A 19,618-nucleotide genomic window follows, 5' to 3' on the forward strand; every position below is an offset into this window, starting at 1 on the left:
GCTGCAAATGATATGAAAGTTAGCATTTATTCATAGCTGATTTTGTTTTTTTTTTTAAAAACCCAAGGAACAAACCAGTACTTTCACCATGGATCGATTTTAAATTAGCACTATTTATAATTAAGTAAAGTAGTGGTCAATTCACTATCTTTTGGTAATTGCATCAAAATCCAAATGATTCAGCATATTAGATTTCAGTAAGTTGGCAATTGCATCAACTAGGTGCTAATTTCATTCATCAGTGCTATTTTATGACTTTTGTAAGCATTTATGAGATGTTATGTGCACTTTCCACAAATAAACTGGAAACATTTTGGTATAATAATGGTCTGGGTAGTTTATTTTGCGGATAAAACTAATGCACACCTAGATACAAAAGTATTTTTTCATAAGTATTTGTCATAAACAAGAGAATAAGTGGCCCAGTTCCAAGGTTCTTTTTGCACAAAATTCACATATTCCTAAAAGATTTTAGTTCAAATGATGTGGTGGAGAAGTAGTGAAGGACTGGGGCTGCATTTGTCTTTTCGTCATTTCTGCTAGATCTGTGAATGCATGTCTATGTTCAGCAGCAGAGTTAAGCAAAGGCTTGTTGGAAGAAAATGCCCATAAATTACACAACCATGATGTACATCCACCAAGGCTACATTTGTTGTAAGGGCAAGGTAGGAATTTCAGAAGTTTTCTGGGTGCTTATTGTACTTTACACATCAGAAAAGTTCAAAAGAAATGACCAATAGAGGTACTAATACTTTATTAAAAAGAATTAACAGCTTTAGCTATGATTTCTGCTATACAGTAAATTATGACAAAATACAGAGGGAAAATAGCTCTATGGTGTTTGTGAAGCAAATTGATTTTTTTTCCCAATGGAGGCTAAATTTCATCTTTAAAATTTGAATATTTAACTTTGCATCTTTACCTTTGCTACTCATGAGAAAGTACACAAAAAAATAAGTTTAAAATTTACACAACATAGCATATCTGCAAGCATTATGAAAGAAAAATTTAATAAGGTTTTGTGCAACACCAATTTAAAAATGAGACACAGTCTGGCTGACAGCTGCACAGTTTATATCCTGCAGAAGGGTGCCAAAAATAGCTGGTTCATTGAAGAATAGCGCTGGATAATAGAGGGATCACCACAGTCAACTTTGTTCATGCTGTGGTCATGCATCCATTTACTCCTTCCCATTAGATCAGTCTTGTGGTTCAATCCAGGAACTGTTTGTTTCCAGATGAAAAATAACATTATTTTGTGACCTCGGACAAGATTTTGATCCAATTAGATTTAATCTATCCTACTGCAGACTAGGTTGGTACTGTATCTGATGAAAAGCCAGTTCAGTTAGGAATGGCAGCACATGGTCCATATGCTTGCTGTTAAATAGCTGTAAGAGATGGGAACAGAAAAAAACAACTAACAGTACATGAGCATATTCTCACCAGATAAATGTCAAAAGTACCTCATTACTTATGCCAAGGTTTGCAGTTTTTTTCTGATGCAAGTATCCCATTTTTTGAATACTTTATTTATAAATGTTTAACCACAATATAATTACATTACATTCAATTGTAAATTATTTTTAAAAAAAATTTACATGTGGTATATATCCTCCCATCCCCCTCAACCCACCCTCCCAACCCCATCCCTAAAAAAAGAAAAGAAACTGGACAATTCCAAGAAAATAAAACATTTATACAAAAAAAATCTATTGGAGGTTACCAAGAAGTGAGGTCTTCAGAAAGTCAATCTTACATGCTAACCAAAATTTTGTAAATATGGGCTTCACATTTTCAAAAAAACAAGACATTTATCTCGCAGATTATAAGTAATTTTATCTAATGGTATACAACTACGAAGTTCAGCATGCCATCCTAAATCTATTTCTGACTTCCATGAAATTGCTATACATTTCCTAGAAACTGTTAAAGCAATTAACACAAATTCAATTTGATAAATATTTAAATTTAATTTTGGCTGTATTACATTATTATTCAGTAAAAATTACATCAGGTCCTGTGGGAATTTGTTCCAAAAAATTACCTACCCCAACCAAAATTGTCTAACTTTATGACATTGCCAATTTAAGTGAAAAAAGCTCCAAACTCAGATCTACATCCAAAACATAAATCTGATACGGCAGGATTTAATCTATTTAATTTTTGTGTAGTCAAATATAACTGATGTGAACTAGCCTAACTTACATTTATAAATTTAGTCATATTATTCTTACACAAATCAATCCAATCCTTTTCACTTATTGGGAGTATTTAAATCTAATTCCCATCTTAATCTTGATTTACACAACCCAATTTTGGAGGTCTTAATTTGAAGTAAGTTATACATTACTAAAATAAATTTATTTACAGTAGTATTACAAATCAGCCATTCTAATTCACATTGATAAGTAATGTCAAAGTAGGTCCTATTTTGCCAAATAAAAAAGCTTTAACTTGGTAATAACAAAATAAAGTATTACTAGGTACATTAAATTTTTCCCTCATTCTTTCAAATGTTATAAATTTCCCATTATCAAAATGATCTTCAATCCTCTTAATACCCTTCAGTCTCAAAATTCTCAAGAATTGGTTATCCATTGTAAAAGGAATAAACCTATTTTGACAGAGGTGTTTTTAAAAGATTTCAAAGATTCAAATACAACTCCACTATAAAAATGTTATTTAAGGAGGTATTTTTCCCATGAAAGTATGGTCAGTGCTGTATGCAGTTAATAGAATGGCATTGCTGCCAAAATAGCTGTGGAAACCAGAGAAATAATGCTCACTGAATCAACTTGCTCTTGTGGAACAAAAATTCTGAAGTTAACCAAATGAAGTTCAAAAGGTATTGACAGGTTATTCATGAATATTAATCACTAGATATCTCCGTTTTTGTTATTGGTTAGATAGAGTTCTTAGGAGAGGATACAGACATTCTTCTTCTTTGGCTTGGCTTCGCGGACGAAGATTTATGGAGGGGGTAAAAGTCCACGTCAGCTGCAGGCTCGTTTGTGGCTGACAAGTCCGATGCAGGACAGGCAGACACGGTTGCAGCGGCTGCAGGGGAAAATTGGTTGGTTGGGGTTGGGTGTTGGGTTTTTCCTCCTTTGCCTTTTGTCAGTGACATTAAATTTCATACAAATATCTTGTGTTAATTATACCCTTTTTTAGATTTAAATTTAGATTTAGAACCCATGAATTTCCTCCAAGGCAGAAAAACAAACACTTGACTTGGAACAAAATACCAGTTGCTGACATAGAACCCAAAGTAAAAGTTGCATAATTTCATGGTGGTGTAAACTGAAAAATGTTCATTCTTTCGTCAATCTCCCTCATAGGCCATTAAATATGAATGTTTAAAAAAACCCATGCAAGTTGAAAAATGAAACAACTGAAGCCAAGGGCAACAAAAATGGATGTATGTTTCTGACACTACCAAAATTCAGCATTTGTGCTTTATCATATTTTGTAGCTTTAGCAACATCAAAAACAATTCTGTAATGATGGGTTTCCGCACTTGGTTCAGAACCAACAACCACATTCTATAGTCAGAACATACTACACTCGTCAATGTAATCTAGATTTTTAGGAGGTGGGCAATGAAGATAAATAGCGGAAGCTGACATATTTCCTTCATGCAGGCAACAAAGAAATCACTGATCCTGTTAGTAGCCAACTTTGCAATGGATCAAAGATTATGACCAGAACAGGCATACATTTTCATCAAAAATGCAGTTTCAGGTTTTTATACTCATGCAAATGAAGTAATTTTCATTATTTTATGATTAATGTACATTCAGCTCTGATATCTTTTTAGCTCTTGTGACTAACAATGTTCCTCAATTTTCCTCACCCTTTCAAATGCAGAAGAATATGGATGATCAGACTCTGATAGGGATTAAAAAAATTATTCCACATGAGCGGCATGGCTAGTGTAGCAGTTAGCACAACACTATTAAAGTGCCAGCAATCGGGATCAGGGTTCAAATCCCACGCTGACTGTAAGGAGTTTGTATGTTTTCCCATGTCTGCCTGGGTTTTCCCCAGGGGCTCCGGTTTCCTCTCACCGTTCAAAAAAATGTACTGAGGGTGAAGGTTAATTGGGTGGCACGGGCTCATGTGCCAACAGGGCCTGTTACTGTGCTGAATGCTTAAAATTTAAAAATGAATATCAGGGAATGTGCAGCAATAAAAAAGTTTAATCTGGCATTGTGCTTGGCACAGACATCATGGACCAAAAGTCTTGTTCTATACATCCAATCTTCTCTGCACAGAATCATGATCTGTTAAAAAGTATCCCATAACTGCTAATCTTGGGATAGCTTGAGGATTCAGAACTAATGGCAGTTCAACATTTGAAGAGAAAATAGCAAATGACTTGTCCTGAAATCGTGAAAAAGTAGACAGAAGGGAGAATACATGAAATCATTCTGTTTAACAAATGGTTAATGCTGTGAAAGTTGCATTTTAAATTTATTACCCATTTCTCACCTTTAACTTCCCCTCACAATGAGCGGATGCAACAGCCGTCGTCACTCTTACTAGACGCGTTGCTGCAAGCCGGACCCCAAAATGCCTGTAGAAATGTGAATGAAGACTGGTCATGAATAACTGCACTTCCTCCATAGTGATTTCGTCCTTATCTCTGTGAATGCTGTCCCATAGTTCTTTAGCATCTTCAGGGTGAATACTCAGTGAAATAGTTAGTTGTATAGGGGGTACCGACCATTCTAGTTCCATTACACGATGGATACAGTCAGATAAACAATTGGCCCACATGGCTGCCATCCACGTCAGGTTCTCAGAACTTATGGGGAAGGCACTGATATAACAGTCAAATGTTTTTTGCAACCATTCTCCAACAATAGCTGTTACTGTTTCAGGACCATTTGCAAAAAGCAAGGGTAAACAGGTGAATTCCACTGGGAGAGATGCCAAGAAGCTCAAATCTCCATCCACACAGCATAGCCACCCAGACCACACCACCTTCTCATCAGCTGTCTGTTGAACAGGGGTCTTTGATGTTATCTGTCAGGAAGGAAAGGAAAGCACTTATTCTTAAGTCTAGCTATTACCTTTTGTCCTTCTGAAGTTGGGAAGGTAATTTTGTACAAGACTCAGTTCTAACATCATTGTTTAGGCAGCCATTCCACATGCTCAGAAATGTACAATATTGGTAACTTCAGTCATCTATTGGGTGCCAACGGATACTAGTGAGAAGTAGTGCTTTCTACCTTCTGGAGTTCCAGAAGCAAATAGTGGATTCTATCTAAATTAAACAAAAGTACCAAATGTGGCTCTTCAAAGAGTGAAGACTACAATATTGAACAGTAAATATAGACAATGAAAATTAAAGTTCCCTTCAGTCTTGAGCCTAGGAATTACCATTGAATCTAGCAATTCTGATCCTACACTAGCTCTCGCTGGTATTTAAAAACATAAGCAAATGGATTATCTTGTATTGGAAAATATCAGAACTTTTGGGCTCTGCATTTGAAATCCAGTGGCTGTCTGAAATGGTAGCTGCAAGTTACCCAAGTCCATGAATGACTTAACTGAAAGTAGCAGCTGAATGTCCACAGATAATAGGACAAAAAATGGATGTCATAATCATTTCGACATCTCTCAAACTCCTACCTTAATAAGTCAACAATTTTATGAAACTAACAATCAATATGCTTCAGGTGCAAGATACAACTTTGGTCCCAAGGTGAACCAGGCCTTGAAGCTTCTACAATAAGTGATGAAAGGATTTGATGCTTGTCAGTTGAGAGAAACTATGTATTGCACTTTTTAAATAATGGGAAATAGAACATCTCAAGTCAGCCCAATCAATATTAGATGAAAGAAAAAAAATTACCAAAAAAAAAACCATTCTGTTAAGTTTAAGTTAGACCAAGCTGAAAGAGCTGGCTTGCTATTGGAAACTGGTTTAAAACTTAACCTGTATGAAGACCGCCTCTGGATCACTTTCAGTAGCTCGGAGTCCCGCAAGCATGGAGAATTTAGCTATGCTGGCCAGCTCAATTCCCACTTCAACTGCTAGTCCCTTTTTTCTCTCAGAAGCAATGAACACAGACAACTCATTTGAGTATTTCTTCAGCATAGCATAAGAAAATCTATAAAGGGGTGTGAGATGATATAGACGCCATTGTTTCTGCAAGAGTAGTGCAATTTGCTCTGGATTCTTCTGCAAAAGAAATGATGTAGTAGTTATTTTCTATCCACATAAAAACCTGAATTATTACAAAACCCATCACCATACAGTTCACCTCAAGATATTTGACATTTCAGTTGCAAAGGGAAGATGTTGAAGTTAGTAATTTGTCTTAACAGGCAGTGAAGTTGAAGTTATTTAAAGAATAATCATCTTTATGCCCAAGAGGGAGTACAGCAGTCTAGAATGATTTTAATAAGCATAACACTAATAGCTTCTCAGCAAATAGATGAACTTTGACAGAATAGAGAATAAACTGACTAATAATACAACCTGAAAACCTGTACTATATTCTTGTTGACTGCTTTACTAAATCCAACCAACCCAATCATTTCATGCAATACAATTGGATTAAGGCATATAATTGTGAAACATGGAACATGACCAAAAACGACTTGCATTGGATACTTTCTATAATCAAAGTGTAATCAAAAGAATGTAAGGAAAAGATACTAGGGTGTGCAAAGTTTTAGGAGCCTAAAAGTATTAAAAGGAACAGTCCATTTTGAGAATAAAATGAGCCAAAAGGACAATGTAAAAATACCAGTGGCAAGAGGGGAGAGATAGATTGATACACAAGATCAGTGAATTAATACAAGTGATGAGGGAGGGCATAGAAAGAGTTCACCAAATCCAGTCATTTTGCATGTGTTTATGCCACTTCTTTCAATATCCATTTCCTTGAAAATATTTCCTCTTGAAATTTATTCTGAATTTTGTTTCAATCATTGCATTTCTGATCATGTTACTCACTGAAATGACTTCTCATTACTACCCTTTCTCCTTTTGTCACTGACCCTCCATTGAGCACTCAAAACCATTCACAAGAACAAACATTTACTAAACCTACTCTATTCAGCCTCGTCCCAATTTCTCAAATCTGGATAATGGAATTATACTGGAGAATCAACAATATAGTGAATTAAAGCTTTGATTTGAGTCTAGTAAATATCCTCTGAACCCCAACCTCTCTTTCTGCATTTCCTTTTTCCACAGAAGGTGATGTCTGGAATTGAACAGGAAGCCTAGGTTACAACTTGACAGTAATTTAATGATTTAAATATAACTCTTTGGCTCTACTTAAAAGCCAAGTATTTTTTATTCTTTTCAAAAAGCACAAACTTAGTCCACCAAAGATGTGAATTACAATCTTATCTGGGGTGTGGGAAGAAAAAGAACATCAGGAAAATTAATGCATTGAATGGAGGTTGGCTGGTAAATTTGGAGCATTCATTGGCACTGGAAAATATGCAGAATGGAGAAAGGCAATTTGATAAAATAGTACAGTACTAATCATAATTAAGGAATGAGTGCAGAGTTTAATATAAACTTTAAAAGATGGTTATAGGATTAAATTAGAAGAAACCAAATGTATGCATGTACTTGACAATCTTTTGAAACATGTCTAGAAGGACGAGGAAATAGAAATAAAGGCAAATAGGAGAAACACAACATGTGCTGGTCTGTTGTGTTCTTATCTACAGAATTATTTGATAAACAGAGCAATAACATTTCCTTTTGTTCTTCAAACCATAAATCATTATGAAGGAGAAACTGTTCTATTTATCATGAAAAATCAAGGTTATTTTACTGACTACTGGCCAATCTGATCTGGAGATCCTCCGTCTGGCTGGAGTCTGATGAAACGGTGTATGCTTCAGCATAGCCCTCCTAAATATTGAAGAGGCACCTGCATGGGTAAAACATACACCCATACGTGCCATTCCAGCCTTGCAAGAAGGTGTCTCGTACTCCATGTCAAACCTGGAAGATGGGAAAAAATTCTTATTGCTTCACAATAATGGAAGGTACAGTTATGTTGATCTGAATACAATCCATAACTTGTTTTGTCTTTCAAATCTATCTCAGTATTTCCCACCCCCCCTCCCCCAACAATTGTTCTGTATAGGGTATTCACAATCATCAATTTCTACAAAAGAGAATACTAGTAACATATAATTTTAAGTGTCATGTAATGAGACTTTCATCGATCAAGGTCCAGGTCAAGCAATGACTGGGGTAAGAAAGAGAATTGATGTTTTAGAATAATGACCTCATGAGAGCAAGTAAAAATTGGAAAACTTGCACATTTAAACTGGAAGAAACTGGGGTGGTGGTAAGTAGGGAGAATAATGTCTTATTGCATGAAATAAGACATAACAGATTGGTGTGGAGCAGGATGAAGGTTGGAAATGTACCTCTCAGTTCCACCAGTCCTTTTCCCTCTTGGTCATGTCTACTTAATACATCCAAGGTGATGCACAAGAAAAGTTAGCACTCTGCTGGAACTGGAATTTGCAGATTTCAGTAGTTGCTGGACACCTGAAACAAAAATAGAAAATGTTGGAAACCTGTACCAGGCAAGCATAGAATTCACTGAGAGAAACGGGCCTGAGATATCATCAATCAGAACACTTACATTGCAGGCTCTCTTCCCCAACAGACCTGATCAACAGAGCATTTCAACATGCCCTGCTCCTTCAATTGAAACACCAGTTCTATCGTGAAAAAGAAAAGGCTGGTTTATATGGGTTTTGAACTCCAGGCCAGCTGAGGATTTAAGTGGTGTCAAGACAAAAGACGCAATGTTGCTCCTTGGCCTTTCTTTGAACAAAATACAAGAGGCCAAAGATCTGGATCAACAATCAAAGTGAAAGGTGACTAGAAGCTTAGGACTACTTTTGCTAACAAACTGGCAGCATTTTGCATACTGTTCAAATAATCTTCCTTTGGTCAAAAAACAAAAATAAACTACAAGAAGTCAGTGGCACAGGCAGCATGGAGGAAACTGCAGTTTTAGGTTAAAGCTCTGCTTCAGGACAAAGGAAAGAGAGGGGAAAATGCATTAAGAGGGGAGGTGTCAGAGGATGGCAAATGGACAGAGGAATGAATGACAGACAAATGGTGCAAGATTGGGAGCTGTGCAGATGAGACAGAAGCAGACAAAATTTATTGGTCAAATTAAACCTAATTCAATGAGAAGGGTTCTTCCGTGAGCAGTTATCTTTAAGATACACGGAGAAGAAAAATGATGGAGACGAGTGGAAAGGGGAGGCTTAAAGTGAAGCTGGAGACAGCCACTAATTTCCCCTTCATCAGAAACGTCAAACATGGAGGAGTCACGTGATGGAGTAGTGGCCGGACGGTGAACTCCAGCCCTCTCCAGAAAAGTCGGGAAAAACAAGAGAAAATACAAAGGCACAGAAATACAAGTTAAAGAAAAGTGAGTATAAAGGTGGAAAGAAGATGGAGACAAAAGGAGAAAAATCAAAATCAACGGAAAGAAGAGAGGAAGAGAAGACAACGGAGGAAAAAGGTGAAGGCCTTACCTGTCCGAAGAGGCCCGCTGTGGAGAGAGGACCCCACTACCTCAGGTCGGTAGAAAAAGAACTACAACAATGGCTCACAGAGCCGAGTAAAAGTGCGCAACCGCGCATGCGCGAGGAGTCGCGCATGCGCGATGCGCATGAAAAAAAACACACCGACGGGAGGGGGGACCAGCTGGGGAGTCGATCTCCACAGCCGGCAACGACAGCTGCAGAACACCTGCAGCAAGAAGAGACCACAGAAGACAATGGAAACAAGAAAGAAGAGGAGGAAAGGGCATCAAAGAAACAACAGATGGCCAACCCAGAGGAAGAATAAGAGGAAGAATACAGTGAAATAGATAAAGGGAAAGGCAAGGTAAAGGATATACTTGCTCTTGTTAGAGGATACATGGAGTCAGTTAAAGAATGGCAAACACAGGAATTCAATGATTTAAGAAGAAGAATAAACAACACAGAAAAGAAAATAAATAAAATGGATATGACCTTAACAGAAATGGGGAAAAAAATGGACAAGATGGAAGAACGGGCAATAGCAGCAGAAATGGAGGTAGAAGACTTAAAAAAGAAATTGGAGGAATCTAATAAAAAAACTAAAGAGACACAAGAATTACTAGCCCAAAAAATAGATATAATGGAAAATTATAACAGAAGAAATAACATAAAGATAGTGGGCCTTAAGGAAGATGAAGAAGGCAAGAATATGAGGGAGTTTATAAAAGAATGGATCCCTAAGGCCCTAGGATGTCCAGAACTACAGCAAGAAATGGAAATAGAAAGGGCACATAGAGCATTGGCCCCTAAACCACAACCACAACAAAAACCAAGATCTATTGTAGTAAAATTCCTAAGATATACTACAAGAGAAAAGGTACTGGAAAAGACAATGGAAAAAGTAAGAGAGGGCAACAAACCACTGGAGTATAAAGGGCAAAAAATCTTCATTTATCCAGATATAAGCTTTGAACTCCTAAAGAAGAGAAAAGAGTTCAATACAGCAAAAGCGATTTTATGGAAGAAACGATATAAATTTACACTGAAGCATCCTGCGGTATTGAAAATATTTATTCCAGGACAACAAAACAGACTGTTCTCGGATCCAGAAGAAGCACGAAAATTTGCAGAACAATTACAAAAATAGACTGAGGGATGAAGACGGGTAATGTTAGGTCTGCTTTGTTCATGAATGAGTGAGACAAACACCAGACTGAGTCGAAATCAGGGTTCTTTGTTCTTTATTACCGGATTGTAACACTTGCAACTAACCATGTTAGTCGGAGAATGCATTCTGCCGTTATCAGCAAAATGGTGATTTTTTATACCCTTGGATACGTGCTTAGAACATCATCATATCATTACTTGTCCAATGACTAAAACTGTTGCTATCCTTTCCCTGCTAGCTTCCTGCCTCTCAATCCATCAATGTCTCTCTTATCTTGTAAGTACAAGGATGCATTCACATCTTGTTACAGCCCTGTACAGGGTAACTCCTTACACATTCCCATCTCATGATGTTTTACCTTACAGTAATGAGAGCAAAAATGATCACGATTGATATGTATGTGGGTAAAGACAAAAATAGACTGAGGGATGAAGACGGGTAATGAGGGTAAAAATGACCACGATTGATATGTATGCGGGTAAAGAGGTATAAGAGTGAATAGAGACAATGGGCATAAGTGAAAGTATCTGTAATTAGAGGAAAACATAGATAGTATAGACAAGAATTAATAAAGGAAGGTAATGGAATAGAGAGAATAAGGAGGGAATTAAAAGAGTGACCTTTGTGACATATAAAAAGTGAAATCTTTTCTGGGGGGGGCTGGGTGGGGGAAAAGAGCGGTCACTGCAAAATCAGTTGACGCTTGCGAGTGGATTCGCAAATCCAAATGGAGAGGGGAGATGTGGTTGTCCGACAAGGGATAAAGGACAACTCAGGAGGGGAAGGGGAGATTGGGGATAAAGAAGATAGAAATAGGAGAATAAGGAAAATGTTGGATGTTGTAGGAATGTTGTCTGGTAAAGAGTTGAAAATAAGAAAACAGAAATGGAAAAGGAGGAAAGGTAATGATGGAAAAACGGAAAGAGAAGATAAACAAAATATAAAATGGCTACGCTGAACTATATGACTCTAAATATTAATGGAATACATAACCAAATTAAAAGGAAGAAACTACTAAATTTACTGAAAAAGGAAAAAATAGATATAGCATTTGTCCAAGAAACACACTTAACTGAATTGGAGCACAAGAAATTAAAGAGAGATTGGGTAGGACATGTAACAGCAGCATCGTATAATTCAAAAGCAAGAGGAGTGGCTATATTAATTAGCAAAAATGTGCCATTTAAAATAGAAGAGGAAATAATAGATCCAGCAGGGAGATATGTTATGATAAAATGTCAGATATATTCGGAGCTTTGGAATCTACTTAATATATATTCACCTAACGAAGAAGATCAAAAGTTTATGCAAGATATCTTTTTGAAGGTAGCTAATACGCAAGGGAACATACTAATAGGAGGGGATTTCAATCTGAATTTGGATCCAAATATGGATAAAACGGGGGAAAAAAATTAACAGGAAGAACAAAGTAACCAAATTTATAATTAAATCAATGCAAGAAATGAAACTTGTGGACATATGGAGGAAACAAAACCCAAAGGAAAAGGAATACTCATACTACTCGACTAGACATAAAACATACTCAAGGATAGACCTATTCCTGTTATCAGCCCACATTCAAGGGAGAGTTAGGAAAATGGAATATAAAGCTAGACTATTATCGGACCACTCACCCCTGTTATTGGCAATAGAGCTAGAGGACATCCCTCCAAGAATGTATAGATGGAGATTAAACCCCATGCTACTTAAAAGACAGGATTTTAGAGAATTTATTGAAAAACAATTAAAAATGTACTTTGAAGTAAATACGGAATCAGTGGAAGATAAGTTTATACTATGGGACGCAATGAAAGCATTCATTAGAGGACAAATAATAAGTTATGCAACCAAGATGAAGAAGGACTATAATCAGGAAACAGAGCAGTTGGAAAGGGAAATAATAAACATAGAAAAAAAATTAGCAATAAAGGAAGATACAACCAAAAGAAGAGAATTGGCGGATAAAAAAATAAAATATGAAACATTACAAACATATAAGGTGGAGAAGAATATAATGAAGACAAAACAGAAATATTATGAACTAGGTGAAAAAACACACAAAATCTTAGCATGGCAGCTTAAGACAGAGCAAACTAAGAAAATGGTATTGGCAAAAAGGAAAAAAGACAAACAAATTACATATAATCCAAAAGAAATTAAGGAAAACTTCAGAGAATTCTATGAACAATTATACCGAACTGAAAACGAAGGGAAAGAAGGGAAAATAGATGAATTTTTGACTAAAATTGAACTACCAAAACTACAAATAGAGGAACAAAATAAATTAACAGAACCATTTGGAACAGTAGAAATACAAGAGATAATAAAAAATTTACCAAATAATAAGACACCAGGAGAGGATGGACTCCCAATAGAATTCTACAAAACATTTAAAGATCTAATAATACCGCCCCTCCTGGATGTAATCAACCAGATTGATGAGACACAAAACTTACCAGATTCATGTAAAACAGCAATAATTACAGTGATACTAAAACAAGGGAAAAATCCACTCTCACCAGCGTCATATAGACCAATATCGCTGCTAAACACAGATTATAAGATAATAGCTAAACTATTAGCAAACAGATTAGCAGAACAGGTACCGAAAATGGTAAATTTAGACCAAACTGGATTTATCAAAAAAAGACGCACAACAGACAATATTTGTAAATTTATTAACTTAATTCATGCAGTAGAAGGAAATAAAGCACCGGCAGTAGCAGTTGCTTTAGACGCAGAGAAGGCCTTCGACAGAGTAGAATGGAATTACTTGTTCAAAGTATTGCAAAAATTCAGTTTACCGGAGAAATATATTAATTGGATTAAAGCATTATATGAGGGACCGTTAGCGAAAGTGACAGTAAATGGACATGTATCAAAGCAATTTAACTTAAGCAGGTCAACGCGGCAGGGATGCCCACTATCACCATTATTGTTTGCGCTAGCTATAGAACCACTAGCAGAATCGATAAGAATAGATAATAATATAAAAGGAATAAAAATAAAAGACAGGGAATATAAAATCAGTCTATTTGCGGATGATGTGATAGTGTACTTAACAGAACCAGAACTATCAATAAAAGAACTATATAAGAAATTGAAGGAATATGGAGAAGTGTCGGGATACAAGATAAACGTAAATAAAAGTGAAGCAATGCCTATGAATAACGCGGATTTCTCAAAATTTAAGGAGGAATCCCCATTCAGATGGCAAATGCAGGCAATAAGATACCTAGGTGTGCAAATAAACAAAAATCTAGGCCAATTATATAAACTCAATTACAATCTACTAATGAAAAAATTACAGGACGATTTAGAGCATTGGAAAGAGCTACCACTAACACTGATAGGAAGGATAAACTGTATTAAAATGAACATTTTTCCAAGGATACTATACTTATTTCAGGCATTGCCAATACAACTGACAGAAAAATTCTTCAAAGAGTTAAAGAAAATAATAAGGAGATTTTTATGGAGAGGGGGGAAACCGAGGATAGCACTAGATAAATTAACAGAATGGTATAAACAAGGAGGCTTACAATTGCCAAACTTCAAAAATTATTATAGAGCCGCACAATTAAGGTACCTATCAGATTTTTACCAAACTAGGGAAAAACCAGACTGGACGAGACTAGAATTAGATAAAATAGGGGAAAAGATACCTGAACACATATTATATAAATGGGACGAAAAATTGGTACAACATAGAACTTCTCCAGTATTACACCATCTCCTCAATATATGGAAGAAGATTCATGTAGAAAGAAATAAAATAAATTATCAAATACCAAAACTAATATTGACGCAAAATAAGCTACTCCCTTTTACAATAGACAACCTTTCCTTTAGAAAATGGGAAAAAAAAGGGATTAAAAGAATAGAAAATTGTTTTTCAGGAAGTAGATTCTTATCCTTTGAACAAATGAGAGATAAGTACAATATAACTGGAGATACAGCGCTGGCATATTACCAACTGAGATCCTACTTGAAAGATAAATTAGGAAGCAATTTGAGTTTACCAGAGGGAAGTAACCTTGAATATGTGATTACAGATACAATGTTAATCAAAAGATTTATAACAAATATGTATATCAAACTGCAAGAAAAGGAGAATGAGGAAACAAATGGTAAAACTAAACAAAAATGGGAACAAGATTTAAATATAAAGATAAAAAAGGAAACATGGGAGAAATTATGTTCTGGAACGATGAGAAATACAATAAATACGAGGCTGCGTATGATACAATATAATTGGTTACACAGACTATACATTACACCGCAAAAGTTAAATAAATGGGACCCAACAGTATCTGATAGATGTTTTCGATGTAAAAAAGAAAGGGGAACAACAATTCATGCAATCTGGACATGTGAGAGAGTAGAAAAATTTTGGGATGATCTCAATAAGATATTAAATAAAATAACAGAAAACAATATACCAAAGAATCCAGAGATCTTTCTCCTAAGTAACATAAAAAATAAAGAATTTGGAATTGACTTGGAAGATGCACAAAAAAGATTTGTCAAGATAGCCCTAGCTGTAGCAAAAAAATGTATTATGTCAACCTGGAAATTGGAAGATAATTTGAAAATACAACAATGGTATATAGAAATGAATAAATGTATTCCATTAGAAAAAATAACATATAGTTTAAGAAATAATATTGAAATATTCGAACAAGTATGGGAGCCTTACATTAAATACAATAGTGAAAACCTACCGGGAACAAACATTACCTAAGTTGATGGAAGGAGAAGAAAAGAAAAGAATGGACTCAGTAGAATTTCTGGTGTATTTTTGTTGAATGACAACATTGTCTGACTGAATTAATGCAACCTAGATTGTATACCTAAAATGGATGAGGGGGGGGGGTGGGGGGGTGGCTTGGGAGGGGGGGGGGGGGGGAGAAAAAATCACTGTAAATGTGTGGAAAAGAAAAAGTGTATATCATGGCTATTGTGATTTATGGTGTGAAAAATAAAAAATTTAAAAAAAAAGGAAAAAAAAAGAAACGTCAAACATGCATTTCCTTCTTTGATGTTGCTTAACCTGTTGAGTTCCTCCAACAATTTTTTTTATTTGTCCAAAGTTCTTTGTCCAGTGTCTTTTGTCTGCATTTGATTTTTCCAACTTACAGATCTTTGTGAGCACCAAAAACACTCCACCATAATGGAAGTGCAAATAAATCGCTGACATCCAGCAGACTGCTCGAATGTTGGGAGGGGAAACCGTAAAACGATTGGTTTTGCATCGTTTGGTTTAAGAATTGGAAGAGTGGTAAAAATGGAAGAGAGAATCGGGGAGTTATTTGAGCAGAACCTTCAGAATGATGGAAGGGGAGTGGCATCCTTTTGGAGGCAATGAGAATTATGGAACAAGTCGCTGAGGAGGGAGGCGTGGACAAGAAGGACCATTTCCTTGCTCCGGATGGGAAGAGAAAAGATGCGAGCAGTTTACTGGCAGGATCCAAAAGTGCAATCGAAAATAAGAAAAACATGACATATTAAAGAGAGAATCAGGCCCTGGGCCTCAAACACTATCTGATTCTCTCTCCCCAAATGCTGCCCAACCAGTTGAACACCTCCAGCATTTTCTGCCTCTACATCAACAATCTGCAAATATCATTCTAAAGTTCCCAGAGAAGGAGAGGTGGGAATCCTGTTACTTTTAATTCGGCTCTGACCAGATGAATGGAACTCACCCACCCCACTGCACCAGACCGGGGCGGTGACGAGATCAGCGCCCACCCCGGCCTTCGGCTCAGCGCCCACCCCGGCCTTCGGCTCAGCGCCCACCCCGGCCTTCGGCTCAGCGCCCACCCCGGCCTTCGGCTCAGCGCCCACCCCGGCCTTCGGCTCAGCGCCCACCCCGGCCTTCGGCTCAGCGCCCACCCCGGCCTTCGGCTCAGCGCCCACCCCGGCCTTCGGCTCAGCGCCCACCCCGGCCTTCGGCTCAGCGCCCACCCCGGCCTTCGGCTCAGCGCCCACCCCGGCCTTCGGCTCAGCGCCCACCCCGGCCTTCGGCTCAGCGCCCACCCCGGCCTTCGGCTCAGCGCCCACCCCGGCCTTCGGCTCAGCGGGCTCGTCGCTCAAAAATCGGCCATCCAGCAATTTCAGGAGCGGTCGATCAGTTCTCGGTCCATCTCTCCCGCACAAGCCTCCCTTCCCGCTCGGGTTCAAACCAGCTTCCCGTCCTGCACTGCGCTGCTTGCCAACAGACCGGAAGAATCGCCGGCCGATCACCACGAAGAAATAGACTCCATTCGATTGGCATGGCCTGTGGAGGTCGGTCGCGGAGTTGCGGAAGTTGGGCTCTGCTGGTGGAGTTGCGCCGCCCACAAGGCCTGCAATCGGCTGAAGATGTACGGGAGTCTGGTTTGGAAGATGGCCAGGGAGGCAGTCGGCCGTGCCCGGTATTTCCGTGCCGGCCTGAGCGCCGCTGGTACCAGGGAGGTGGCGGCCGCTGACAGAACCCCCGGGAGAGACAGCCCAGGTAGGGCTGAATGTTGGTGCATTCAGCTCGGATGAAGGGTCAAATATCGGTCACCGTTACCAGGATTAAGGGGAGGTGGAGGGACGAAAGTGGATAGCACAGACGAGGGCTTGGGGACATGTGGGTCTCAGGATGGTGGGGGGGGGGGGTGGGATTTGGAGAGGTGGTGAAACTTCCTCAGGAGTGTGGTGGAAAGTGTGCTGACATGCTGCATCATGGTCTGCTATAGTGGACACAGGCCAGGACATCACAGTCAAAACCCACCCCACTATTGATTACAATGACAGAGTTTACTATAATCCCTGAAAAGGTTGTTACTATCTGAGGGTGACGTCAGAACATCATCCAAGAGGGTGAACCTTCACAAGGCGTCAGACCCTGACTGCGTATCTGGCAGGGTACAGAAAATCTGCACCAACCAACTAGCCAGAGTGTTCATGGACATTTTCAACTTCATATTGTGGCAGTGAGAGGTTCCCACCTGCTTCAAAAGGGCATCAATCATCCCAGAACCCAAGAAGAGCAGTGTGAGTTACCTCAATGACTGCAGCCCAATAGCACTAACTTCTACTGTGATGAAATGCTTTGAGAAGCTGGTCATGGCCAGAATTAACACCAACCTAAACAAAGATCTGGACCCACTGCAATTCACCTATCATCACTATTGCTCCACAGCAGATGGAATATTGCTGACTCTTCACTCAGCTCTAGATCACCTCGAAAACGGAAATTCATACATACGGCTGCTCTTCTTCGACTACAGCTTAGCTTTCAATTCCATTATTCCCTCAGTGCTTGTCAAGAAGCTACAAACTCTCTGTTCCACCACCCCTGCAACTGGATCCTTGACTTTCTCATTGGAAGAATACAGTCAGTGTAAATTGGAAACAACGTCTCCTTCTCACTGATCACACAAGCAACACAGGATGCATGTTTAGCCCACTACTCTACTCATTATGCACCCATGACTGTGCTGCCAGGCACAATTCCAATACCATCTACAAGTTTGCCAATGATGCCACAGTTGTCGGCAGTATCACAAATGGCAATGAGGAAGAGTACAGGAGGGAGGTAGATCAGCTCATTCAATGGTGCAATGGCAACAACCTTGCACTCGACGTCAGCAAAACCAAGGAGATGTAGGAGGAAGTTAGGGGAACACAACCCAATCTTTTTTGAGGGCACAGTAGTGGAGAGAGTCAAGAACTTCAAATTCCTGGGCGTCAGCATCTCCGAGAATCTGTCTTGGAGCCTCCATGTTGATGCAATCACAAAGAAGGCTCGCCAGCAGCTACACTTTGTGAGGTGTTTGAGGAGGTTCAGTATGTCACCAAAGACTCTGGTAAACTTCTACAGGTGTACCGTGGAGCACATTCTGGGTGGCTACATCACTGCTTGGTATGGAGGTGCCAACTCTCAAGACTCGTCCTGTGACATCACAGGCATCAGACTTCAGTCTATCAAGGACATCTACATGAGGCGGTGTCTTAAAAAAGCAGCTTCTATCCTCAAAGACCCCCACCACCCAGGCGGTCTTCACTGTGCTACTTTCGGGAGCCTAAAGACGAGCACTCAGCGGCACGAGGACAGCTTCTTCCCTACTGCCATCAGATTCCTGAATAATCATAGACACTGCTTTATTTTTGTGCATTTTTATTTTTAATTTTTTTTTAGAGCAATGTTGTAAGATGGTTATAATATGAATGTTTACACTAAGATGCTGCTGTAAAACATCAAATTTAATGACTTGTTCATGACAATAAATTCTGATTCTGAATGCTGCGTCAGAGCAGCAGCAAATATCAAAGACTCACACCATCCAGCACACATTCTGCTCTCACTGCTGCCATCAGAAAAGAGGTAGAGTTGCCACAAGACTCGCACCACCAGGTTCAGGTACAGCTGCTGCCGCTCCACCATCAGACTTCCCAATGACAAACTCAATCAGAGACTCATTTAAGGACTCTTCTTACTTGCGCACTTTATTGATTTTCTTTTTGTTCTCTCTGTAATGCACAGTCAGTTTTTTTTTAAACATTCATTATCTGTTTACAGTTCTTTGTTTGTGTTTGCACTGTACAATTTTTTTTTGCACTACCATTTAGTGGTAATTCTGCCATGCCCGCAGGAAAAAGGAATCTCAGGGTTGAATGTGATGTCATGTATGTACTCTGACAATAAATCTGAATCTGGTGGTGGGGATGGGCTGGAGTGGAGGTGATGGGGATGCATTGAAGGGGGTGGAGTGGTGAAAATGGGGGTGGAGGAGACTTGGGGGTGGTGGGGTGTTAGGGATGGGGTGGAACAGGAGATTCTGGGGTACAGGAATGGAGGTGAGTGCTGGGAGACAGGGTGGAGAGGAGCAGAGGAGAGTTTGGGTAGAGGACAGGGAATTGGTGGGGTGGAGAGTGGCA

At 38.8% G+C, this 19,618-nt stretch overlaps 2 protein-coding genes across 8 annotated transcripts in view; one reads left to right on the top strand and one right to left on the bottom strand.

Moving 5' to 3' along the window:
- Positions 1 to 311: 311 nt before the first annotated feature.
- On the bottom strand, positions 312 to 16,933 carry cenpl (centromere protein L). Of its 5 annotated transcripts, none has more exons than XM_069937648.1 (7): positions 16,772 to 16,933; positions 8,640 to 8,718; positions 8,419 to 8,542; positions 7,816 to 7,984; positions 5,948 to 6,193; positions 4,495 to 5,031; positions 312 to 1,391 (listed from the first exon to the last, which is right to left on the bottom strand). In XM_069937648.1, exons 4-7 carry the CDS (start codon positions 7,975 to 7,977, stop codon positions 1,302 to 1,304), a joined length of 1,035 nt encoding a protein of 344 aa, XP_069793749.1. In that variant the 5' UTR covers positions 7,978 to 7,984; positions 8,419 to 8,542; positions 8,640 to 8,718; positions 16,772 to 16,933; the 3' UTR covers positions 312 to 1,301. The 5 variants fall into 5 exon arrangements, with proteins under 5 accessions (XP_069793749.1, XP_069793751.1, XP_069793750.1 ...); XM_069937650.1 differs by having other exon boundaries at positions 16,748 to 16,933; XM_069937649.1 differs by lacking the exon at positions 16,772 to 16,933 and adding an exon at positions 16,460 to 16,526.
- Positions 16,923 to 19,618, top strand: part of dars2 (aspartyl-tRNA synthetase 2, mitochondrial) — a 46,680-nt gene continuing 43,984 nt past the window's right edge. For 2 of the 3 annotated variants that reach the window (XM_069937640.1, XM_069937641.1), the window contains exon 1: positions 16,924 to 17,204. In XM_069937640.1, coding sequence (XP_069793741.1) covers positions 17,072 to 17,204 — 133 coding nt within the window. In that variant the 5' untranslated portion in view covers positions 16,924 to 17,071. Of the gene's footprint in view, positions 17,205 to 19,618 lie in introns of all 3 variants that reach the window. The other variant, XR_011357578.1, reaches the window with a different exon arrangement.

The sequence above is a fragment of the Narcine bancroftii genome, chromosome 5 (genome assembly GCF_036971445.1).
Source record: "Narcine bancroftii isolate sNarBan1 chromosome 5, sNarBan1.hap1, whole genome shotgun sequence".
NCBI lineage: Eukaryota > Metazoa > Chordata > Chondrichthyes > Torpediniformes > Narcinidae > Narcine > Narcine bancroftii.